At 45.3% G+C, this 19,723-nt stretch overlaps 1 protein-coding gene across 1 annotated transcript; it reads left to right on the forward strand.

Annotated features, from left to right (window-relative positions):
* The first annotated feature begins 443 nt into the window (after positions 1-443).
* LOC139327032 (tRNA dimethylallyltransferase-like) lies at positions 444-17,116 on the forward strand. The gene is made up of 10 exons (XM_070956712.1): positions 444-580; positions 1,447-1,546; positions 2,190-2,338; positions 4,679-4,821; positions 5,057-5,168; positions 5,319-5,431; positions 5,713-5,790; positions 7,691-7,800; positions 8,854-8,971; positions 16,739-17,116. The coding sequence occupies exons 1-10, from the start codon at positions 510-512 to the stop codon at positions 16,882-16,884; spliced, it is 1,140 nt and encodes a 379-aa protein (XP_070812813.1). The 5' UTR covers positions 444-509; the 3' UTR covers positions 16,885-17,116.
* Positions 17,117-19,723: the final 2,607 nt, after the last annotated feature.

The following is a 19,723-nucleotide window of genomic DNA, read 5'->3' on the forward strand; positions in this document are numbered from 1 at the left end:
GAGACTAGTGGATGGAGTGAGTTTGCTTGTAGGTTCAGGCTCCGCAGACTCCCCTTTTCCCAGCAAGAGAAGGAATGCGGCTCCTCCCTGTCCCACGGGGAGGGGTGCACCCCGCTGCTTAGGAAGAGAGTGCTTGAGACGTCTTTGGGAAGCCGACTGAACTGTTTCATTGGTGCACTAGGTCATCAGGGCATGTTGATGCAGGCAGGCAGACATTCTTTGCACAGTGCCTACTTAAGCAGCCCTGAACCAGCATGTCCTTTCTAAGGGTGGGGGTGACATTCTCATCCTCAGCAGGGCCTTAAGACTGACCCTTGGCCTGCTCTGAGGCCTCCTGTGGCTTGAAGTGGGGAGCCAGCTGAGATACTGGCTGGCCCCCAGCAAGAAGATTAGCACTGGCTGAATGTAACGCTTCGTCTGTTTGTCTTTCCCCGTCTCAGATCTATCAGGGCCTGGATGTCATCACCAACAAAGTTTCAGCCCAGGAGCAGAAGCTGTGCAAGCATCACATGATCAGCTTTGTGGATCCCTTGGTCACCAATTACACAGTGCTGGACTTCCAGAAGAAGGCCACCGCCATCATATCCTTTGCTAGAGACTCTGTTGGGACATGGGTGGGTTCAGTGTAGGGGTGACGCCCGATCCAGTAGCGATAGAGGCGGGTGGTTCGGAGAAACCGTAGCAAAAATCCCTGCCCCCCTCCCCCTACCCAGCTGAGCCACACAATCATCAGAGGCTTTTTTTACTTTTAAAAGCATTTTTTCTACAACCTCTTTGGCCAAAAAAATGCTTTTAAAAGTAAAAAAAAAAAAGCCTCTGACGATCCAAGCTGAGTTGCCTGATCGTCAGAGGCATTTAAAAGAAAAAAAGCCTCTGCTGATCAGGCAACTCAAGTGGGCTCGTCAGAGTCTTTGAAAGCAATTTTTTACAACCTCTTCGCCAAAGAGGTAGGAAAAAATGGTTTTAAAAGTAAAAAAAAATGGCCACGCCCACCCAGTCACATTACCACCACCACCACCACCAAGCCATGCCCACAGAACTGGTAGTAACAAATTTTAGATTTCACCACTGGTTCAGTGCTGTGGGAATGAACCACGACCAAGGAAGGGCCTATAAACCACATTTTATCCAAATTTGAGAAAGTATGTTGGGGAGGGGAGGGCGGAAGGCTTCTAACTGTTAGGAGAATTAGTAAAGAAATACGTTTGCGACTCAGGCAAAGAACACATGCAAATTGTATCCTGGAAAACCAAACATTTCTGATGCTGGTGGTGCATCAACTTTTTAAGAATAAACTTAATGCTAATTGTGGAAAAAGGGGAAATAGAGAAGAAAAAGATGTCTTCCAAAATGTATTATTTTAAAGTTGTCAGGTTCTATATACGTAGCCTCATATTTTTAATGAGGCTTAGCTTCAAAGTTTTTCATATGTTCCTCAACTATTCACATTGATGAGATTCTTGCCTCCCAGAAGGTCCCAATTGTGGTTGGTGGAACAAATTATTACATTGAATCTTTGCTCTGGAAGGTTTTGTTTGACACCAAGGTAAGCCTCAGTTTGGGACAATAGAAATTAATCCTTTGGCAGGAGGGATTTTGACTGACAGATGGGGGAGAAGGAGTTTCATCAAGGTTGTGTTCGTTCTTTGCCTTCCTGTTGCTTGGCTGATTTGTGTGAGTTGTAAATTATACCTCATTTCTGAAAGCCCTTCCTTCCTTCCTTCCTTCCTTCCTTCCTTCCTTCCTTCCTTCCTTCCTTCCTTCCTTCCTTCCTTCCTTCCTTCACCAAACAGTTGCAGAACCCTGCCTTTTCTGAATGCCTGCAAAATCTTTGGTTACAAAAATGTCACGTTTATAGCATAATATTTCTCCCCACCCTGTCTAATGGTCTGAGATTTTCCTTATGCTGCTTGATTTATTACTTGTTGGTCGCAATGATTTCTTCAGCTTTTCCTCCTCCCTGCCTGACATCTGGTGTTCTGCTTGTAAGCTGGATGTCCCCCTGAAAGATGGGCAGTGCTAGGATGGTGGCGGGTGAATGCGAGGGCTCCATTTTGAGTTCGATGTCCTTCTTGGACCCTTGCTAAGATCAGAAAAAGAGGATTTGCGAGCTTAGCTTCAGGTGGTCTCAGCAGTTGTGTCATACTTCGGCGAATCTGTCTTGTGTGTGATCGTCTCTGTCTTTTCAGGGGGAGGCCCGGGGTCCAGCAGTGGCGGCAGAAGAGTGGAAAGCTGAACTGGAGAATCTGGAGAGTCAGGAGCTACACCGTCGGCTGAGTCTGGTGGACCCTAACATGGCAACCAGGTTGCACCCTCATAATAAGCGCAAAATAATCAGGTCAGTCGAATAGTTGGAAGCAGAGAGGGGCAGGTTCCCACTCACCCTTCTGGAGGCTGCAACAAGGGCAGCCAGTGCTCTCCAAATGCTGCAGGCCCCTGAAAATGAGAGGCTTATACCTACAGGTTCCTCTGGAGGAGCGTTTTGTTTCCCAGACGCTGGGTAGAGATAGTCCCACTCTCACCTCTTCCTTCGCACTTTCTAGGTCAGGAGAGTACCTGTTGGCTGTGTGGCCCTGCCAACCATTTAAGTTACAGTTTTATAAGTCCACCTCATTTGCCCTCTGATACTTGGTGACAGATGATGAGCAACAGCAGAGCAATTTCTCTGAAAAATGGGAAGTTGTGGTTTTTATCTCCTTCAGGCAAGCACAGCCCCTCAGCTTCTGTTAAAAATGAAAAGGAGAGAAGAAGTCAACCCTGCATCTCCCTGGGGCAATGTGACTAGCAAATACCCTATGATTGCTGGCTGCTGAAAAAATGCCCCCCTTACAATAAACCAGGGTTTTCAAAATTTGGCAGCTTTAAGACTTGTGGACTTCAACTCCCAGAATTCCTCAGCCAGCATGAGCGCCTGTTCTAAAGTCACCCAAGTCATTGACCATGCAGGGAAGGTCTGCAAGATAGGGTCCACAAAGTCACACTGGCAGCCACATAAAAAAAATGGGCGGACCTTTGCTTTCCCCTTGAACACAGCCTGCAGACCCCCCTGCCCATGTATTCTTGAACTCTGCCAGGAGCTTCCCAAGCCCTTTGACACCCGGGCCAGTAATCCTCAACAGCTGTGATTACAAGGGATCCCCCACAAGAAAGTCCAGATGGCAACTGTGATGACAGCGTACTAATGGGACAGGGTTTCAATTAGGTCAGGGATGGGCAACTGTGGTCCCTTTACGACCTGTGGACTTCAACTCCCAGAATTCCTGAGCCAGCATTAGGTGATCGTAGCCACCATCTTGATTTTTGGACGTGTTCCCTGAGGAAGCTCCCACATGACCATGAAGCAACGAGGTCAGAGCTGATCTCGGAGTAACAGAGTTGGAAGGGACCTTGTTAGGGGTCTTCTAGTCCAACCTCCTACTCAAGCAGGAGACCCTATTCCATTCCAGACAAATGGCTGTCCAGTCTCTTCTTAAAACTCTCCACAACTTCTAAAGTCCAGCTGTTCCGCTGATCCATTGTTCCCACTGTCAAGAGATCTGTTGGGAGCCTCCTCTGACCAGCAGCAGAGCAGCACCCCTTGCCCTGCGGGCAGCAGCTCTGTCATGCACAGCTGCCTGAAAGGCATGTCTTGGGCCGGGCTGCTCCGGAATTTGCACCAATTGTGCAAACTGGAGTTGCCCTACCAGACAAGCAGCTTTACAGCTGTGTGAGAAGCTGGCCCTGGCTTGCTCTTCTGCTCAAATTTCCCAACCCTGCCCTGCCCAGGAGATGGAGGAGGCGCCTCCACCTTGCTCACTTAGAGTGGGGCCGAGGTCAGACCTTCCCCAATCCCAAACCTGGGATTTAGTTTGCATTTGCTCTGCAATAAACTCAGATGGGGTGACGGTGGTCAGAACTGGCACAGAGCAGCCTGAAGAAGCATCTTGAGAGATTGGCGCTGTAGTTGGCCTCTGCTCTGGCCTCTCCTCACATCTCCTGTGGGCATCGTGCAGGGGCACAGTGGCAGAGCTCTTTTAATTTATTTAATTTTTATGCCACCTGTCTCCCTTATAAGGTCCCTTAATTTCCGCTGAGATTCTGGAGGCACTGGGTCAGAAGGCTGGGCAGCTGTGCCAGGACAGTCTGAGACAGAGCCATATGCCTCTCTAGCTGAACAGGCAGTTCCAGGCAAGACCCTGGGCTGGAGCTTCTGCCCCATGGCAATAAGGAACTCACTTTGGATGCACCCAAAGGCTAGGGAATGCTGTATGGTTTGGAGAGAGGGAAACCTAACGCCTGACCAGGTCAGCTAAAGGCATGTTGCTTTTGTGGCACGATGGCCATGAAAGTCATTCTGGAGAGCCCCTGGCCTGGGTCCCATTTCTAAAGCGGATTGATCCCCTTCTGATCTGCTCATCACCCCAGTTGCAGGGATGGTGGCCGTCTCTTTGGAGCTACTGCAGGGCTCAGCAAAAACGTTGCTGTGGTTCCAGCTTTCCTGTTTCCTCCAGATGGTTTGAAGGGATTCCCTCTGCCAGACATCACACAGTGCTGTCCTTCTCTTCAGCAAGGGGCAGGTCTGGCCTGGCTGCTTCTGCAAGCATGCTTTTCTCTGACGTTTCTGTCCTCTGGTCTGGTGCCATCCTTCGCTCTATGGCGTAGCCCAATGCCCTCCAAGCCAACCCTCCCTCTCTTGTAGGAGCTTGCAGCTGTTTGAACAAACTGGCATCCCCCACAGTGAGCTGCTGCGACGGCAGCATGAGGAAAAAGGGGGAGGACCCCTGGGAGGTCCCCTGAAGTACCCCCATTCTTGCATCTTTTGGCTTCATGCAGAACAGGCAGGTAAACAACAGGGAGGGTCTGACCACTACGGTCAGCCTTCCCCTCTCAGGCTGAGGGAGGTGGAGGAGCCAGGGCCCTTCTGGCTTTGGCAGGTCCTTCTGGAACACCTGCAGTTTTAATCACTGGTCATGTTGTGTGCTTGGCAGCCATTCTCTGGGATGAACTGACACCCCGTCACTTCCCAGAGCTTTTGTCGGTTGTAGCTGGACTTTTTTGTCTGCTGGGTTTCCCTCAGTTCTGGAGACACGACTGGACCAGCGGGTGGATGAAATGATGGAGGCCGGGCTGCTGGAGGAGTTGCAGAACTTTCACCGGCAATACAACCAGGAGAAAGTGGCTGAGAACAGGTGAGGCCCCTGTCCTGCTTGGAAGTGGACACTGGCCATGGGGTGTGGGATGTGAAGGGCTGAGCTGTCTTGGGAGGCCAGATTCCGCCTGAGTGATCGACAGCCAGCATGCCGGCAATGTTGGCCAACTACTTCTCATCCCTTCCCCAGCCAGGATTATCAGCAGGGCATTTTCCAGTCTATCGGCTTCAAGGAATTCCACCAGTTCCTGATTTCTGAGGACAAGAGTCCAGAGGAGGTCAGGCACCAGTTGCTGGACCAAGGTGAGGATCTGCTTGTGGGGGGGAGCACTTCCGGAGAGCAGGCTGTGGTTTGTTTGATTAGCAGGCCAGAGAATTAGGCGAGCTTTGGCGTAACGGATGGTTCCGTGTTCTGGGAGATGGAACACATTTTCTGGCACACTAAAATCTGGCTGGTCCAGAGGAAATAAATAAAGAATTTTTGGTGCCTTCCTCACACTACTGTGAGACCAGTTTGTACTGGCCTGACTGGTCTAGGGCCAGCCTCTCCTGGCTCTGCCGTCCCTTAGCCTGAACTCTTTCAGCCCTTCAGGACTTCAAGATGGTGACCAAGAGGTATGCCCGGAAGCAGAACAAGTGGATCCAGAACCGGTTCCTGAGACGTAAGTCCTTCCTCCCTGCTGCTCTTTTGCTCAGCCCCTTTTCCTCTTGGCATCCATGGCATGCTGGGCACCCTAATCCTGAACCAAAGCTCATTCCACAACTCATTCAAGTGTGTCATGGGGAATGGACAACAATTTTATTTATTTTATTCATTTATTTAATTGTTTGTCAACAAGTACAAGGAAACAAGTATCAGTATAGACATGGACACATGAAAAAAATGGCAGAAATAAATGGATATAAATAGGCAAAAGATAGCCATAAACACACAAAATGAGTACATATAAATGGAGACAGTAGGACAGGGATGGTAGGCACGCTGGTGCGCTTATGCGCGCCCCCTTAGGGACCCCTTAAGAAACGTGTAGGGTCCACGGTAGACAGTTTAAGGTAAAAGGTATGGGGGTTAGAGAAACTAAAAACAGGATCAGGTAGAGTGTTCCAGACATTTACTACTCTATTGCTGAAGTCGTGTTTTCTGCATTCAAGATTAGAGTGAATTACATTGAGTTTGTATCTATTGATAGGCCTTGTGTTATTGCGGTTGAAGTTAAAGAAGTCATTAATAGGTAGGACGTTAAGGTAGATAATCTAGTGTACTAAGCTTAGGACGGAATGGCGTAGTTCAAGGTTATCCAAGCCTAAAATTTAAATTGTAAAGGCTTCTTTTAAGCATGTGCAGAGTGCGTTCCCCTAGAGAAGGTTTTATTCTGGAGAAGAGACCAGCTGTGCCTGAGGGGCTGCCCTTTCACCTGAAGCCAGAGGTACCCGGAAGGGGGCCTCCTGTTCTCTTGTCTTTTCCCTCTTGGGCAAGATGGAGGGAGAGGCCCCAACTCACAGCTGTCCTCCGTGATCCAGCTGGTGGGAGGGTGGGGGGGAAATGAGGCTGTTTTGCTGCCCCCACCACCACTGGACTGTCCCACCTTGCCTCAGGCTGGGGTGTGGGGTTGCCTCAGGCTGGGGTGTGGGGTTGCTGGTGGGTTTAGGAGAAGGTTATGAAACCTGAGAAGTGGGTGGAGAGGAGGGAGACTCGGGGCCTTCTCCTGGCCAGGGGCTGAGCAGCCCGTGCTCGCTTCTCTGCCAAGCAGGCAATCAAAGGCATCACCTGCTCGGATTTTGGCCCTGGGAGGCCTATTGTCCTGCTGCTGCTCGACTCAGCCTGCCCTGGCAGACATGGGGCACCGTCTGGAGGAAGGCCGCCCTCTCCTGCGATCGCTCCTCTGGACAGGCGCACTTGGTCTTGCATCAGGCAGGATGGGGAGGGGATTGGCTCCTCTCCACCTGGTGTCTTGTTTTAAGCAGAAAGTTACCTCTTGAGAGGCCACAGTTCAGTGTAGCCCTTCTAGAAACTCCTCTCTGATCAATCCTGCGCTCCTCCCCACCAAGGAATGGATGACAAGGGACTTTTTCTCCTCACTGTGCACCAGAAACAGGATAATATCAGCCGAGTGATTAGCCATATGAAGCAATATAGCAGATTAAAAGGGTAAAATGATGCATTGGTAAGATCGAAAGAGAGACCCAGTCAGGATAAACAGGCCCCAGGAGGAGGGTCCAGTCCTCTTAGAAACGCTGCCCACTTGCCCTCTGAGTGAGTTAGACCCATTGGCATGAAAAGCAGAGAGAAGATAGATTATGGGGGAGGAGGGCAGGGTATTCCCTCAGCCAGCTTCTCCTTTGGGGCAGACTGAGTTTGTTGGAGGACCTCCCAGCGGCAGCTCTCGCCTCAAAGGAATTGGCAGCTTCTGCAAATTCTATGTAATATTCACAGCGGAATATTTCAGAATATCCCCCACCTTCCCAAACATTACACCTTATTGGCCCTCCCTACTCCTTTTGCTGGGAGAGGAGCCTCCGGCCACAAAGCCGATGATGCTCTTTTTTTATGGATCCCTCCAGGTCCTGGATCAAACGTGCCCCCCGTTTATGGCTTGGACGTCTCTGATCTCTCTCAGTGGGACAAAAGTGTGTTGGAACCAGCCATTCAGATTGTGGAGAGCTTCTTGAAGGTAACCAACCATCAGATTGCCCTGGAGGAGATTTTCTCTGGTTCACTTCGAGTCTGCTGATGATCGCTGCTCTGACTGGCCACTGCCCTCTTGGGTCCCCTGAGACCCTCGGTCTGGAGCAGAGAGATCCTTGTGCTCACCGTGTGTGTCCCTGAAGGCCCAATCCAGTGGAGGAGCCCCAGGAGACGGGGAGTGGGCAGCTCTGGGGAACCAGAAAGACCCAGCGGAGGGTTTTCCATAACTGCCCTAGAGACAAGGTATTGCCCCATCCCTGCAAAAGAGAAAGTTGGAGCAGGACTAGTGAGAATTCCCCCACCCTCCCAAGGTGATAAGTGGAAGGATTACCTTTCATATTTTTTGAGTCAGCAGGAACATGGTTTCCTTTCCCTGAATGCAGGTAACAGCTTCCAGTAGTTTTAAACATTTCCTCTTCTTGAGAATGAACTCATCAAACTGGCAGGAATAGCCAACACCCCAGAAGTTCCAGAAGGCTCTTGACAGACTTGAACACAAGGCCCTATCTAAGAAAATGGAATTCAGTGTAGAGAAATGTAAGCTTTTACACGTAGGCAAGAAAAAACAAATTCACAGGTATACAATTGGTGCTACCTGGCTCAGAAATAGTAACTGTGAGAGAGAGGTTGGACAGGGTTTCCTGTATGAGCAGAAGGTTGGAATAGAAGACCTCCAAGGTCCCTTCCAATCTATTATTCTGTCAAACACCTGGCCAGACTCTGGACTCTTCTGCTTTTGTCCTCTGCCCTCCTGTTAGCACCAGCAGGCTTGATGAAGAGTTCTGAGGGAGGTCAATCTTCTGTGCTTTTCTTTGCCATTTGGGTGATCTTAATAACAGTCTTGCCAATCTCTAGATTGGGGCCTCTGATACGCTTATTTAAAAGATAAAACAGGTTCTCCTGCCCAGAAGAAAAGAGTGCTGAAGGTCCCATGCATTAAAAGAGCTATCATCTAGAGCATTGCTGATCTCGGAGAAAGCTGGCACCATGGGAGCATCCTCCCTGGCATCCAGTGACTGGCTGAGGCTTTAACCCCCAGGGCCGGAAGCCTCCGATGGAGCCCCTCAGGCTGGAGCCGATGCCAGCAAAGGACAAGCAGAGTTGCCAGTTGTGTGAGCTGTGCAGCCGAGTCATCATCGGGGACAGAGAATGGAGAGGTAAATCTTGCTGGGGGTTTTAGGACATTGCTTGAAGGGACTGGGACGATATGACTTAGTGGAGGCTTGTTGGCTGGAAAGCTAGCTGCCCAGGTTCAAGACCAAGTGCCATGTGATGAAGTGAGCTCCCATCCTCGCCCCAGCTCCTGCCAACCTAGCAGTTTGAAAGCAGGCAAATATGAGTGGATAAATAGGTACCACGTCAGTGGGACAGTAACAGTGCTTCATGGCATCATGCTGGCCACATGACCATGGAAATCTCTTTGGACAACACTGACTCAGTGGCCTTTAAACAGAGATGAGCAGCGCCCCTTCTAGCCAGCAACCACTAGCGGAATAAAATCCACAGGGACTCCTCTACCTTTTACTTGAAGGGACTGAAGATCAAGATTGTTAAAAAATAAAAAGAAGTTATATAAAGTTGATTTATTTGATCATGGCTAACAGAGATCTGTTGTTATCTTTGGTAAGCCTTAATAGACATTTGCTGATCAGGACTGAAATGACCAGATTTTTAAGGATTTGCTTATAGATAAGAGATGGGGTATGGGAAGAAGAGATTATTTATTATATTTTAAAAGGTGAAAAGTTAACTAATATTATTTATATTTTTGGGTACAGGGGGAAGTCATTTCTTTATATATTTCTTTTCTTTTTCTCTACATAATATTTTTCTTTCTTCTCTTCTGCGCCTTCTATTTTTATTTTTTTAGTTCTTATTTTTTATCTTTGTAGTTATAACTTTTATAACATTACTATTAATTACTATTTTAAAAAATTAAAAAAAAAGAAACAGTCACAGTTCTTGTTTTACCCACACCATGCTTCTGATGAAGTGACTGGCAGTTCATAAATCCTTTTGCCTTTTAATAAAATGTTAGTCTGAAGGGGTACTACCGGATTCCACATGATAGTAGTTTTTAAATTTTAAAAATTTAAGTCTAAATGGAACTCGGAGCAGAAGGAGATGATGAAGTAGGTAGGAATCATTTTTTTTAATTAAAAAGTTTTAAAAGTATTACAACAATTTTTCCCATCCCTCCTCCCCCCCTTCCCTCCTCTAATCTGTTTTACCAAATTCTCCTCATTCTGCAAAATCCCAATTTTCTGATCTTCTCTCCATCTAGCTTGCAACTGTACATATTGAAACCATGTTTGTATTATCCTTTCTTCTCGTAGTTGATTCAAAGATTTTAATTGTAGTATACCTCCTTCCTTATTAAGAAGCTCTTTATAAGTAATCACATCTTGTTTTTGGTCTACACTTATATTCTCTATCCCGTGTCTGGGTATTGCCCACATTGGTAACTTATAGTTTAATTTATACTGATACTTTTTCAAGACATGCAATAAAGCATTCCTTAATATGTGTGATTTTTAAAAGCCTTATCCACTTTCTTATCATATAATAAGAATGCCAACCGTAAACCAAATCATATCCCTCAATATTCAATATTCTTTCTTCTGTTAAATTTATCCAGTCACTAATTGCTGACAGAGCACCTGCCTCATAATATAGTCTTAAATTGGGCATTTTGAGACCTCCTCTTTCACGTATATCCTGCATTATTTTTTGTTTTATTCTCGGTCTCTTCCTTGCCCAGACAAAATTATTAATACCCTTCTGCCATATCTTCAAATTCTCATCTTTTTTAAGTATTGGTATCATTTGAAAAAGAAACAAAAACTTAGGCAAAACATTCATTTTCACTGCTGTTATTCTTCCTAACAAGGATAATTGTAATTTTTTCCAGTTTTCCATCTCTCTCTGTATTTTTTGCCACAACGGATCATAATTATGCTTAAATAATTTCGCATTTGATGTCATAATATAGACCCCTAAATACTTAACTTTTTTAACAATTTCAAATCCTGTTAGTCTTTCTAATTCCTCTTTTTGATTTATAGTCATATTTTTAGTTATTATCTTCGTTTTCCCTGCATTTATTTTAAATCCAGATACTTGTAATTAATTAATTACTGTAATTAATCATAATTGATTAATTATGTCCATTAAACCTACAACCGACTGTAATGGTTGAGTTAAAGTAACAACCAAGTCGTCTGCGAATGCTCGTAATCTGTAGTCATACTGCCTAATTTTAATTCCATTTATTTTATCCGACCCACGTATCTTACTTAACAGAAATTCCAAGGTCAAGATAAACAATAATGGAGACAAAGGACATCCTTGTCTTGTTCCTTTTTCTATGTTAAAAGTATCTGTTAAACTACCATTAATTATTATTTGCGCTGTTTGTTTCTGATATATTGCATTAATAGATTGTGTAAAATATTCTCCAAACTGCATCTTTTCTATTATTTTCAATAAGAATTGCCAGTTCAATCGATCAAATGCTTTTTCCGCATCAAGAAATATCAGTTCCGCAGGGATTTGGCTGTTCTTCCCCAAATACTCCAATAAGTTAACAACTTGCCTTACATTACTCTTCATTTGTCTGCCATTTATAAAACCAGTTTGATCATTATGAATCATTTGTTGCATGACTGTCATTAAGCTATTTGCTAGTATTTTAGTAAAAATCTTGTAATCTATATTTAAAAGTGATATGGGCCTATAGTTTTTTGGCTGAGTGTGGTCTTGCTCCTCCTTTGGAATCAGAGAAATATAAGCTGTCCTCCAGGATGGGGGAACAGCTCCTCCAGATTGTATGTTAGTAAATAATTCTTTGAGCGGTCCCACCATTTCTGACTGCAGGTGTTTATAATAAGCAGCTGTCAAACCATCCGTCCCAGGAGCTTTACCCATTTTCAACTGCTTAATTGCAAACATAATCTCCTCGGAAGTTATTGGTTGATTTAGACCTTCCCTTTGCTCTTTTGTAATTGTAGGAATATTCTCTTTCTGTAAGTATCTATCTATATCTATACTTTGAATTTTATCACTAGCATACAACCTCGCATAAAATTCTAAAAATGCTTTTTTTATCATATTTTGCTGATAAACCTCTTTACCTTTATATTCTATTTTCTCTATGGTCCGTGACTTTTGTTTTTTCTTTAACAAATATGCTAACCATCTCCTTGGTTTATTAGCATTGCAAAAAGTATTATGTTTAGCATATTGCAAATTATTTGCAACCTGATCTGCCATTAACATATTAAATTGCCCTTGCAATAAATTAATTGCCTCTTTTGTTTTCTTGTCTGCTGGGTTCAATATCAAAGCTTGTTCTTTTTTTTTTATTTCCTCTTCTAAGTCCTTCCTCTTTTTTTTCCTGTTTACCTCTGTGTTTATTATTCAAATATATCAAAATACCTCTCATATATGCTTTACTTGCATCCCAAATCATTTCCATAGATGTACCCTTATGCATATTTATAATAAAAAATTCTCTCATAAATTTTTTACATTCTGTTACATTTTCCTCATATCTAAACAGATTTTCATTTAACCTCCAAGACCTCTTAGATCCCATTCCATACTCTAATTCCATCCAAACTGGACTATGATCCGTTAAAACTCTTGGGCAGATCTTCGTCTTCTTCACCCTAGAAAAAAGATCATTAGTAATTAATATAAAATCAATCCTAGAGAAGGATTGATGTCTATCAGAAAAAAAGGTAAAGTCTTTTTCTTCGGGGTTCTTCTCTCGCCAGATATCTCTCAACTCCATATCATCCATCATTTCAAAAAACGATTTTGGCAATCTGGAAAGCACTGAGATATTCTGCAAGAATCCCTTCTTGTCTTTTTTAGTGTCCAAAACTCCATTCCAGTTGCCCAGTAAGATACGTGATTTATAATCCCATTGTAATAACTTGGAACGTAAAAGCTTATAAAATTTTTCCTGTTGTTGGTTCGGTGCATAGACTCCAATTAAAAGTATTTTTTCTCCTTTTATTAAAAGTTCAATTGCTATAAATCTTCCTTGATCATCTGCTTCAATTAATTTGGCAATTAAATCTTTTTTTAGGTATATAACTATACCATTCTTCTTCTCGGGAGCAGATGCAACAAAATGTATACCTAACCTTGCATTTATTAAATATTTTTTATCTTTACTTCTAATATGAGTCTCTGTGTAAACAAATTACATCATTTTTAAACTGTTTCAAATAATGAAATATTTTTCTCCTCTTTTGTGGTGAATTTAGGCCATTAACATTCCAAGTCAAAAATCTAGTTGCCATTCTTGGCCCCCTGAAGCATTTGGAGCATCTGCTGGAAATCTCCATGCATTTTACTTTCTGGCCTTGCTGCTCCTACTGCTTCTGTTTTTGTAGTGTCTTGAACCATCTGAAGTTGCTGCACTCTTAATTCTTCTTGACGCTTGGCTGCCGCTCGGGTCTGTCTTTGATCCTTAGGTTCTTCTATCTCCAAGGCTTGAACAGTAGTCGAAAGTTGTATTAATTCTTCTTGAGTAATCAAAGCTCCCTTTTGGGCCTGAGCCAACAATTCTTCCTTCTTCCCCTTTCTTGCCCCCTCTGCTTCCGTCTTCCTTCTAGCTTCTGGGGGCTGTGGGCATCCAGCCTTTAATACATTGGTGTAAAAATCTCTTGCCTTCCACACTGAGTTAAGATGATATCTTTCTCCTGAATAGTTCACCACTAATCCAGCTGGAACTTCACATCTGTACTGTATCTGACGGTTTCTCAATTCTTCCACCAGAAAGGAATAATCCCTTCTGGCTCTCAACATTTTGGGGGGGGGATTTCTTTCAGTATTAAAACCTCCTGCCCCTGCACTTGAAGTTTATTTTTAAAAGTGATTTGTAGGATTTCATTGCGTATTCTCCTTGTTGTAAAATAGACTACAATGTGTCTTGGTAAATGTTTCTGTCTGGCAACCCATGAATTGACATGATAAATTTTGTCAATTTGCCATTCAAGATTTGCTTTTTGATCTCCCATTATCTGTGCAAATGCTTCTGAAAAGATCTCTCTCAAATTCTCTTACTTATTTTCTTTGAGGCCTCTTATTCTCAAAGCAAATTCCATATCTCTATATTGTATCATTATCACATCAGCTCTGCTCTTTCCATCTTACCCTGGACCTCCACCATTTTATTTTCCAAGTTCTCATTAGACTGCTTAATTTCTTCCACTTTTTCATCTACTGCTTCAATATGGCCTGCCAGACCTTGAACTGCCATGATAATATCTTCTCTAATTTCTTGATTTCGCTCTTGAATAATCTCTTTAATTTGAACTATCTCCTCAGCAATATCTCGAATTTTATCCTCAAACACCGAAGCAATTTTTTTTTCGTAACAGAGGCTTGTGTTTTAAGGGCTTCCTGCAACATTTCAAGTGTTAATATTGTTGGTCCGTTGGAACAGAGAGCAATTGCAATTTGGACATTTGAGCTGGCGAGCTCTCAGCACTTTTGGGTACAATAGTCTTTATTTCTTTTGAAGCCATTTTTAGTTCCAATTATACAGCAGCCAGAACAATAAATCCATCAAATCCAAAAATTCCCAGTCTTTAAATAATATCAATCCTTTTTTTTTTAAAAGATCACTGCTGTAGTCTTTTTAGCCTTTAATCCTTTTTTTTTTAAAGCAGAAATCTCTAATTTTGAACAGGGGCTGACAGTGCTAAACAAAACTTTCCTTTTTAACTTTCACTTTCACGCCCCATTAAAGCTCAGTCGCCATCTTGGTTTCACTTTCTCCCCCCATTTTTTTTTTAATTTGATTTATATGCCGCCCTTCTCCAGAGACTCAGGGCGGCTTACAATGCGTTACACAATAGCCTTCATACTTTTGTATATTTATACAAAGTCAGCTTATTGCCCCCACAAATTGGATCCTCAATGAGTCAGGTCCCCTTAATGAGTCAGAAGGAAGTAATACACATTTGGAGTTAAAGTTCAGTACTTGCAAGTCTGATCTCTCCTGAGTTTGCTCAGCCTGCTTCTGAATGATGTTTATTCCAAGCATTGTTTGCAGGAGTGGTCGCGGCGTCTTCTGCTTAAAGCAGAAACGTCCCGGATCCAGAGCTCTGTTGGGCTTCCAGGGAGCTCTCACCCTTCGAGCCCCAGAATTGTTCCTGGGGCTCCTTGGGGAGCTCTACCTAGGCCCGTCTGCTCTCTTCCTCCCCTTTTCCCGGGGAGAAAGTTTCCAAGCCGCTAGACAGCTGATTTGCACTGTTCTAGCGGCTTTACGAGATCGTGGGGCTGGCGCTCGCAAAAGGAGCGTCTTCGGCGCCTGTGGTGCCACCGGAAGTCCCCGGTAGGAATCATATTTTTAAAGTGTCCCTCTAGTAGAAAGCTTGCATGGACTGTGCTGGGCCTTTTCTTCTATGGCAGGGCTTCTCAACCTTGGTGACTTTAAGATACTGTATGTGGATTTCAATTCCCAGAATTCCTCAACCAGCATGGAATTCTGGGAGTCCACAGGTCACCAAGATTGAGAAACCCTGTTCTGAGTAGTTGTGTGTTACTTATGGGTGTTCAGCAATGGTGTTCTCATATTCAGCCCATTTTATGCTCTGTGGCATCAACCTTCCCTTTTCACTTAATTCAGCCTTACCTTAGGAATCCAGGGCCTATAATTCTCACTCTGTTGCTTGGGACATACTGGGCTAGGTGTTCAATTGCAAGAAACTGAGTGTGGTTTAGGTGGAAAATACTTAACATTTTAAAATAGGGCAGTTCAACCTGCCTTCTCAAGATTCTTCTGCCCAAACCCAAACTCGCGTGTAGCAGGCTTTGGATATTAACCATTCTGTCTGGATCTCCTTAAATTCAGAATGAATGATTTGCAGATCGATATCTTATTTTGGGAAGTTGGGCCAAAGGCAGAATATTTTCTCAGAAAGCTCAGAAGCCCACTATGGGTAGTCCTTGACTTAAAAACCACAATTGAGCCTAACATTTCTGTTGCTAAGCAAGACAGTTTTAAGTGAATTTTGTCCCGTTTTATGACCTTACTTGCCACCGTTGTTAAGTGTCAACTGTCCCACTGCTTGAGGCGGCAAAGGAGACTCCTGAGACATCTTTTTACCAAGAGTCTAACTTTACTGAAAATTCCCTATGGGTACAGAAGTGGAAGAGCCAACATTTTCGGGTGCAAACAGCATAGGAAAACTTGGCCTTTCCCCTGCTTCTCCCATTGTCCATTTGTCTAGCCCAGTGTTTCTCAACCTTGGAAGCTTGAAGATGGGTGGACTTGTCCCACCCATCTTCAAGCTACCAAGGTTGAGAAACACTGGGCTAGCCAATCGGTTCCACTGGCGTTCTTTTGGGAACAGTCTCTCTGCCTCAGACTTTGGGGTCCTGGATCTGTCTCAGGCTTCAAGACGGCACACTTGCATTCCAATACCTCCCCGCCCCCCCCCTCCCCCGCTCCTATTGCTGATGTCTGGTTGCGAGCAGGGTTTGCATAGCGAGCCGATCATGACATTAACTGAATCACTGCAGTTGTTAAATTAGTAACATGGTTGTTAAGTGAATCCAGTTTCCCATTGAGTTTGCTTGTCAGAAGGTCGCAAAAGGTGGTCACATGACCCGGGGGCACTGCAACCGTCATAAATATGAGTCCATTGCCAAGTATCTGAATTTTGATCCTGTGACCAGGAGAATGCGGCATTGGTCATAAGTATGAAAAACAGTCATAAGTCACTTTTTTCAGTTCCGTTTTAACTTCAAACGGTCACTAAATGAACTGTAGTAATTTGAGTATTACTTGTATTATGCAGAATTAGGCCCTTCCTCATACGCTAAAAGAGTTGTTATATTTAGAAAAGCAAGGTGGCTTGTCATGTCTAGAGCAATATTCTGAATGACTCTCTCGTTGGCAGCTCACCTGAAATCCCGGTCCCACCTCTCCCTCCTAAAGAAGTCCCAGCGCTCAGCCTTGGCCTCCCTGCCTGAAAAGGGCTGCAGCAGCAACTCAGAATCTCCTGCAGAGAAGGCGGACGGGCGGATGGAGGCCAGTGAATCCTAGGCCCAGCCCTGCGCCTGAGACTCAGGGGAGGGAGCTCTGGGCACAGATGAACCGGATCCCATCATCTTCGCACAGAATGGACCAAGAGGAGCGGCTGTTGTGCCATTTTCCATGAACCCCAGTCTGCAAAATGCGAGGCTCTCAACCTCCAGCGGCAAACTGTCCACGGCACCCCTCTAAACTCTTACAATGCTCTTTTCCCCTAAATGAAGGCAAGATTTTTATATTTTGATCCTGTGGGTGCTTTTTCTTCATTACCAGGATCACAACTCTCCCTGTGATCTCGAGGCAGGCAAAAGGGAGCTGGAGAGTCTGCATGTAGCCCATGTTCAAATGCCCTCAACATGCAGGACAGAGGCCGAATTCTGGCCTGGAAGGTTCTTGAACTACACAAAAGCCATCAGCAGAACTCATCTCCCCGACATCAGCTGTTCACTCTCGGTTTGGGGCTGTTGTTATCTGCCTACATGGAGGGGAGGGGAGGGCATGCCAGTTAGTTCCACCCATCCTCGGTTGATCTGCAGAGAAGGTCTGGTGGCCCATGGTGCTTCCCCAGTTGCCCAGCCCATCCTGCTAAGTAGCTTGAGCTGAAGATTAGGCCCAGCCCCTCCCAGCCCTTAAGCCCTGTCCCTGCTTGAGGGGGCCAATAACACTGGGGAGAGGTGAAAGTGGGCCTACTCAGTTGGGGCTGAAAGCTCTCTCAGAAGCTGCTTGGGAGGTGCTGCTCCTAAGAAGAGCCGGGCTGCTTCTAAGACCAGTGTCCCTTGGAGAGGAGAGGGCCCTTTGAGGTGCCCCTGAGGCTCAGGTGGGGTTGCCTCCTTAGCAGGTGGGACTTCTCGGACTAGAAAGAGCATCGGCTGCTGCTTTCAAAGTGGGTTGCATTGATTCCTCCCCAGGATCAGCTTCCCTGGACAGGGTTGCCTGCAGAGAGGTCAAGAAGGCAAGACGGGAGTTGTAACTACACAACTAAAACTCTATCCCCTTTTGGGAGGTATTGCAAAATAATTAATGGGGGCGGGGTTTCAATTGCACAGTCATGGACCCCCCTTCTTTTGACTCACGTGAGTAACAAATAACAATATCAGGGTTGGAAGGGACTTTGGAGGTCGTCTAGTCCAACCCACTGGTCAAGCAGGAAACTCTATACTTGTTCAGGCAAAACACCTTGGAGAAAATCACAGGATCATATAATTCTCATTTGTTGGAAGTAAAGTAGCAGCTCTTTCCTGGGTAGGAAAGGTGGAGAGGCCCTCAAGGACAGCTCCGGAGGTTTGGTCCTGAGAACTTGCCTTCTTATGCATGCAAGAGGAAGCTTTCCCATCCTGCACTCTTATGGGCGGGCGTAGAATACAGAACAGCCTGCCCTCCCTTTTCTTTCTCTTTCTTTCTCTTTCTTTCTTTCTTTCTTTCTTTCTTTCTTTCTTTCTTTCTTTCTTTCTTTCTTTCTTTCTTTCTTTCTTTCTTTCTTTCTTTCTTTCTTTCTTCCTTCCTTCCTTCCTTCCTTCCTTCCTTCCTTCCTTCCTTCCTTCCTTCCTTCCCCCCCTCTCTCTCTGTCTCTGTCTCTCCAGTAGTTTCATTCCAAACATTAAGAGGAGGGAGGGAAAACCTGTTATAACTGAAGAAAAGGGAGACTCAAGTGTCGCAATCTATCTGCAAATAGGAAGTAGCTGGGGAGGGGTGCCAAAGGAAAAGAGCAAGTTGACTCTGCAGATGGAAAGCAGAACCCCAAACCCAGAAGAGGTGGGGGAGGGGCTGGATGGGGACCTGCAGGGGAAGAAGCCCTCTGGCCACAGCCATTGTTGGCCCAGTCTGGAACTGGAACTTGGATGATGTGCTACGGTTGTTCTGGTTGATTCCTGAAGAAGTGACCCCCGAGCTGCCATATACATCTGGGGGACCCTGGAGCAGTCCCTCCAGGGGTGGATTGCAAAACTCTGCAGCTGCTGTGATTGCTGACACCAGGGTTGTGCAAAGCCGGAACAGAAGTGAACCCTCAACTCCCTCCTCCTCAACATCGCTCCCCCCCCCACCCCTGGCACAAACCAGAGTAAACAAGAGGCCCGGTGGGAAGAAGGGAAGAGATTCTCGTGAACCTGGGAAGCAAGTGAGGGCAATGCAGCATGTGTGAGGGTATGTGGCCTCAGCCAGAAGGTGGCTGGTCTCTTCCCTAGCCCTAGCCCTAAGATGTGGGGTGGAGCTGAGTCATTACAGGGGGAGGAAAACTGACCTGAGGAAGAAGAGCTGACATTTGGGGAAGTCTGGAAGTGTTCATCAAGAAAGCAAATCAATAGAACAAAATAATCATAAAGCTCCAGCATCCAAGGAACACTCGGACATCAACATTCAGCCTTTATTTTTAAAAAATAACTTTTATTAGCACTCGCCCTCCAAAAAGGGTCCTGCTGCTCAGACTGTCTTCACTTTCAGGAGTGACTTTAAAAGCTTTGAACTACTTTCTGGAAGCTCCACAGGGTGGGGAGTTCATCTGAGCTTGGAAGTTCAGTTGTGCCAAAGAGAAGAGGCTGCGACTAAGCAGGCTCAACTCTGGGGCCTCTGAAGGTGGCCCTGCTCTCCTAAGAGCAGAGACTTGGACTGCCCTTCCCAACCTTCTGGACACCTGAAAATCACCGGGAGCAGGTGGTCCTCTGGACTGGTACAGTGTTGAGATGTGTGGACCTCAACTCCCAGAATTCCCAGCCAATGCATCTAAAAGTTTTTAAGAAGAGATTGGACAACCGCTTGTCTCCTATTTGAGCAAGGGGTCAGACTAGAAGACCTCCAAGGTCCCTTCCAACTCTTGTTACTCTCATACCATTGTTTTTTTTTATTGAAAAAGTTT

This window comes from Pituophis catenifer, unplaced genomic scaffold (assembly GCF_029215685.1).
Source record: "Pituophis catenifer annectens isolate HBS135680 unplaced genomic scaffold, rPitCat1.0.hap2 SCAF_587, whole genome shotgun sequence".
Classification (NCBI taxonomy): Eukaryota; Metazoa; Chordata; class Lepidosauria; order Squamata; family Colubridae; genus Pituophis; species Pituophis catenifer.

Coding starts and splice junctions, on each gene's coding strand:
- LOC139327032 (XM_070956712.1), top strand. CDS start 510: ATGATCAGCTTTGTGGATCCCTTGGTCACCAATTACACAGTGCTGGAC. Junction 581..1,446: donor CAGAAGAAGGCCACCGCCAT/CATATCCTTTGC, acceptor CTCAACTATTCA/CATTGATGAGATTCTTGCCT. Junction 8,972..16,738: donor CGGGGACAGAGAATGGAGAG/GTAAATCTTGCT, acceptor TCTCGTTGGCAG/CTCACCTGAAATCCCGGTCC.